A 6,000-nucleotide genomic window follows, 5' to 3' on the forward strand; every position below is an offset into this window, starting at 1 on the left:
AGCCAGATGGAAGAGATGCATGGGGCAAGGTATGGGGAAAAGGAGAGGAAGCTTCCAGGCCCTCTCCAGGTGCACCAATTCTCCCCAAATTGCCCTGTGTTCACCAACATGGACGCTCTCCAAAGCCTGTCCTTCTGGGTTTTCAGTGGAGGCCTCATAATCATAATTGATTAAATCATTGGCCATTGGCCTTTGAACTCAATCTCCAGCCCAGGTCAGGAGGTGGGACTGAAAGTTCCAATCCTCTAATCACCAGGTTGGTTCTCCTGGCAACCAGCCTATTCTTCGGCCAAAGTGCGGCCAAAGTCACCTCATTAACATAACAAAAGTCACCTTTATCTCTCTCACCACAGGCAATCCCAAGAGTTTTAGGAGCTCTGTGTTAGAAAAGGGAACGGAGACCAAAATTCTTTATTATAAATCACAATATCACAGGCAGATAATCTTTTCCATATTTTACCAAAGAGGAGGCTGAATGACTCAAAGTCACACATCAGTTGTAAGTGGTGCATTCAGTATTAGATCCCCAGCCTTCTAACTGCTTTTATATATTTTCCAAGAAACAAGACTGTAATTAGCACAGTGTGTAAAACTACCGTGAGAATTTTATTGACTTGTATTTTTTCTAGAAGCTTAACCATTCCTTTTGTGACACCATAATTTTGCTCTCCAGCTGCCCTCTTAACAGATAATACAGAGAAAAAACTCAGTCCAGTTTATCAGAATTATTACAGACTCTGTTAACTGAGAGTGAATTGATGAAAATAATTTTAATGCTTTCCAAGTCAGTTATTTCTAATGCAACTATGAAAATAAGCAGCGGCCTATGCATCTGCCCTCTAAAAGAAATGGAACATACACTGCCTCCCCGTCTTTTCCCATTTGTCTTAGAGGATTTTTCTTTTTTTTTTCCTGTTTGTGGGAGTAAGCAAGTATCCGGGGGGTGGAAATGTAAAACTGGACAACAAAATTATTAGACTGGCTTTCTCTCCACATATTACATTTTGTCGTTTCTTCTCAATACACAGAGGAGTGGATGTGTGTCCAAACAAACCTCTCCCGTTACTGTTCTGTCTGTGCTGAGCAAAATTGAATCCATATGTCTTTAAAATGCCTTTTCATTTCTATGGCTTCTTTCAAAATACTGATCTTGGTGCAAATGTGGCCCTCTAGACTACTAATGGTCAATTGCTCTTCCCCAACAGGCATCACAGTTGATAGGCATGGATTCATTTACTTTGTGGATGGGACTATGATTCGGAGAATTGATGAGAATGCTGTGATCACAACTGTAATCGGCTCAAACGGTCTGACTTCCACACAGCCACTGAGCTGTGACTCGGGAATGGACATCACTCAGGTAGGCACCAATGGTTTTCAAGCGCTATCACCATTTGGCATCATGGAAACGGATAACAATTTTCTCATACAGAAATTAGGTAGAAAGGAAGCCTGGCGTATCTATTATAACAGCAGATAGTAGAAGTTTCTCTTTATGTAAGTTACTTTTTTCCTCCTCAGAAAAACTCAGTTGAGAGAAAAGAGTAAACTAGGATGGGAGTACCACTGGGTGGAATGTTGGCGTGAACATTAAAGCCTCTCAAATTTGAATCAATTGGAGGGTAAGGCCAATTTCACTTATTTACTATGGTCCAAGATATGTAATTTTATTATTTTTGAATAATACAATAACTCACATTTGGAAAAGTACTGACTACTAAAGTCTGGAAATCTTTTTTAATGAATATATGAGCATGACTTATTATTCATGTCTATGTAAATAGCTATTTCTAGGGCGGTTTTTTGTGGGGTTTTGTTTTTGAAGTAAAAGCAACATTCCCTCTGAGATCTATTTTACATGTATTTAGGAGAGCCTTTTGCCAATGAGAATAAAAGGGAAAATTCAGTGTAGTTCCCGTCTGAGTTCAAAATTCTGATTTTACCAGAATTATGCAAAATCAGGATTAGACATGTAGAGATTACAGAGCATAGAGCACAGTCCCAGCACCTTGTGGATGACTTTCTTAGTTTGCAGACACAAGCAGTTGGTATGTTCAGTGAGGGAAACAGACTAGACAGTCGTCAAAGGGACTTTCAAACTAACATTCCATGAATCTATGACTCTGATGAAGTAGATTATTTATCTTTTCAAATGAATCACAGTAGAAGTTGAGAGTTTTAGAATTGGTTAGTGTATCAGAGAGGATGGTTTTGACTGCAAGTAGTAAGACACTTAACTAAAAGTGATTTGAACAATAAGTTTTCATTAATTCACATAGTGAGATGACCAGAAGTAGGCAAAGATGCCGGCAGATTTCCTTCTTGTGTCACATTGGCCAGAAGTGAGTCACTGGCAAAGGGGAAATGGGATCTCCAAAATGGATTCAGACCCTCTGGAACTGGGTCAACCTACCTGAGCAGACTGCCACCTAATTCTAGAACCCAAATCAGGGTTCTGTTAGCAAGGAATGAAGGATTACTCTTCAGTAGGCAACCAGCAATATTCTCCACGGTTAGGATGCCCCTACCTCACCCCAGAACCTCAGAAAATAGTCAAATAGAGTCAACTACAAAAATAAAATCGGAATTGGAAGGCCTGGAAAACTGACAAAATGAATGAACCCTCTTTAAGAGAGATAAGAGTGGATCAGGCTATCAAGTCCTAGAGCAGCCTAACTTTCCACGATGCAAAGTCCTGCGGGAGGCAAGCAAAAGGAGCATTATTTATGGCAGTGAGGAAGGGCGTGAATGTGTTTATATGGAGGAGGGGGATGAAAGAGAGAAGATGCACGTATATGATTCACTTGTGGGAATAGTTTTAACTTAAAATAGAACACTTAGTATTGCAGTCAGTCAGCTCTAAACAATTTATGTGTTTCGGTGTGGAAAGTTATGCTGAAAAGAGAATTCTTTGTCTAAATAGAGCAAACATAGGATCTTCATCACCATGAGAAGGGTCCTTTTTCACACGACACCTCGTAAGCCATAACTGCCACCGTAAAAGCTACCTCATCCCTTTCAGGTTGGCATGCAGAGTGCAGCCCACTGAACAGGAGACAGTTTCTCTATGACATTTCATTCCAAGCCTCAGTTTCCCTGACAGTATCCCCCTTCCCTTTTCCTTAAACAACATCAGCTTGAGAAAAACAGTCATTTTCGGGGGGGAGGTGGGGAGGAGATGGAGAGTTAAGTGGGGTGGGTCAGGGTACATGTTCGAAACCAGCAGGACAGCCTGGGAGAGAAATCAGGCTTCAGGTCCAAATTATTTGGCTTCTATCTCCGCTGCTGGCCATCTCTTCGTGTTGTGTGCTTCAAGCACCCTAAAGAGTATCTGGCATTTTTCCTCTTAGGCTGGCACAGAACAATGAGTCTGGACTGATGTCTACTTCAGTGTCCAGAGTATGACCTTCCACTTTTATTAGGAGCCTGCTTCTCATGGCCCCGATCCTTCAGACTGGAACTCCTTCTGCTGGTCCAAATCCCCTTCCCTACCCTCCTTACACCTCACCTCTTCCACGGGACCCTTCCCTAATGCTTCTAATCCTCTCTGTGGTCTCATTCCCTTCCTGGAATTTAACATCACAATGTTTAATATATAATTCGCTCTCTGTTGCCAAACTATGTATCCAACGAGTTTCCCACTGTACCTTCTTTGGACATGCATAGTAAGTGCTCAGCAGGCATAGTTAACACATACACCAATATGAAAAAGACACTATATGGTACAAAGAATATGAAGGAGTTAAGTGCGGACAATGTGGTGAAGGACCTTATAAGCGTGATGGAGTTCCAGTTTTATCCAGCGGACAATGGGGAGCCAATGAGAGCATTAAGCAAGAAAATGCATTTTTAAAATAGTCTTAAACATGGAAATCCATTTTTAAAGGAGCATTCTAGCTGTAGTATAGAGAATCAAGTGGAGGGAAACAGTATTAGAGGCAGGGAGACCACTTAAGAGGCACTCAAAGCAATGTAGGTGTGACAGGGACAAAACATCAATAAATAAATGATTAGTCCCCTTTCAAGAAACTTCAGTGCAAATTAAATTGCTTTCCAGTGGTTTTTTTTGGCTGTTTAGGTGATATTTCTTTGAGGTACAACTCCGTGATGACCCTGACCGTGAAGCTGCCCAGCTTCATGCGGGTTACATAGGCACGCAATGATAATGGCCAAGCCTAAAGTATCAGCAGTGTGGATTAAGAAAGCGAGACAGATTAGTGAAATATTGGAGCTACAATCAAAGAACTTGCTGACTGACAAGTTTGGAATTAAGGATGCATGTGTATAGTGGTACCATTCGCTGAGATAAGAAATACAAGAAGAGGAGAAGCAGGTTTGGGTGAGGGTTGGGTGAGGGGTTTATCTGGGGGCAAACTGAGTTTGAGGTACCATTGCATGTTCAGGTAAATACATCTGGCAGGCAATTGGATATCAAGGCCTAAAATGGAGATGAGATTTGGGATTATCAGTTTTATCCCATGGTAATGGCAAATAGGGAAGTGGGTGAGATCTTCCAGGGGAGGGTACATAAGCAGAAAAAAAGAGAAGGCTTCAGACCAAACTCCAACGATCACAATATTCAAGAGAAGAATGAGGAATAGGAACCCACAAAAAGGAGAGTGAGATGAAGAGACCCGACAAGTAGGAAGAAAACCAGGAATGCGTGTGGTCCAAAAACGCAAGGGAAGCAAGCTTTTCAAAAGGAAGGGAACGGTTAATATCAAATGCTGCTTAGAGGTCACGTAAAATAAGGTGTGTTTTTGTTGTTTTTGCGGTACGCGGGCCTCTCACTGTTGTGGCCTCTCCCGTTGCGGAGCACAGGCTTCCGGACGCGCAGGCTCAGCGGCCATGGCTCACAGGCCCAGCCGCTCCGCGGCATGTGGGATCCTCCCGGACCGGGGCACGAACCCGCGTCCCCTGCGTCGGCAGGCGGACTCTCTACCACTGCGCCACCAGGGAAGCCCTGTTGTTGTTTTAAGAAGCAATTTGGTTGGACAGCATTCGTGACTCTGATAAGAGTGCCTTTGGTACAGTGCAATTTAATCGGAGTTGGACTGCAGTGGTAGAGTGGGAGGTGGGGAATGAAGAAAGTGAAAATAGATCACTCTTTTGAGATGTTTGGCTGAGAAGGGGGAGGATCTGGCATTGAAGCAAATGCGGCACAGGTGGACAAAAGCTGGAAGACACCAAAGGAAATGCTCTGGGTCAAAGTGTCTACCGGGAGGAAGCCAGCACGTGGCACAGCTTCCCAGGTGCTCAGCCTCTACGGACAGAGTTTCCACTGTCTGTTTAGACGATGGTGGCAGATTGGGGACTTAGGTTTCCCATGACTCTGCTTAAGAACATGGGCTGTCTTGAGCTGGAAGGAAGAAAGCTGAGTAGGGAGCCTCATAACACCTTCCAAGAGGAAAGCCCCAGTTGTTTATAGTAGTACTTACAGTGATCCAGCTGAGCTTACAGTGCTCAGTTTTATATTTCAGTAAATCAAAATACATTGATGGGTGAGGCTAGAGACAGATGTCTAAATGAGAGCACGCAGATTCTGCTGACAGGCAGAGGCAAGAGAAAAAATAGAGGCCTGTGCTGCAGCATGAAGATTTGAATCAGACCTTATGAAGAGCTTACTGATTCTAAGACCATGTGGCAGTATCATACATTATCCAAAGATCTTAGAGAATCCCCACCTTCTGAAACTTTTAAAGCAAATGTTGGATAGCAGTAATCTATGAATGCTTGGAATACAGGCCTCTCTGGAATCAAGAAGATGGATCAACTGTTTTCTCAAGGGCCCTTACAACGTCATGAAGGTTTCTCTACAGAAATATAACCCAATTGCTAAAGTTCCTTGTTACTCTCCCTACATTTCAAAACCAAAAGGTCCTGGGCATTCTCTGCCTGTCCAGTGGTTAGGACTCAGTGCTTCCACTGCCTGGGGGGCCTGGGTTCAATCCCTGGTCGGGAAACTAAAATCCCACAAAAAAAAAAAAAAAAAAAAAAAAC

The 6,000-nt window shown here is 42.9% G+C and overlaps 1 protein-coding gene across 3 annotated transcripts in view; it reads left to right on the forward strand.

The window, feature by feature from the left end:
- The window catches only part of TENM1 (teneurin transmembrane protein 1), a 552,490-nt gene that overhangs the window by 478,816 nt on the left and 67,674 nt on the right, over positions 1 to 6,000 (forward strand). For all 3 annotated transcript variants that reach the window (XM_024737354.1, XM_024737356.1, XM_024737355.1), the window contains one exon: positions 1,206 to 1,360. In XM_024737354.1, coding sequence (XP_024593122.1) covers positions 1,206 to 1,360 — 155 coding nt within the window. The remainder of the gene's footprint in view (positions 1 to 1,205; positions 1,361 to 6,000) is intronic.

Source organism: Neophocaena asiaeorientalis, unplaced genomic scaffold (assembly GCF_003031525.2).
Source record: "Neophocaena asiaeorientalis asiaeorientalis breed wild unplaced genomic scaffold, Neophocaena_asiaeorientalis_V1.1 scaffold541, whole genome shotgun sequence".
Lineage (NCBI taxonomy): Eukaryota > Metazoa > Chordata > Mammalia > Artiodactyla > Phocoenidae > Neophocaena > Neophocaena asiaeorientalis.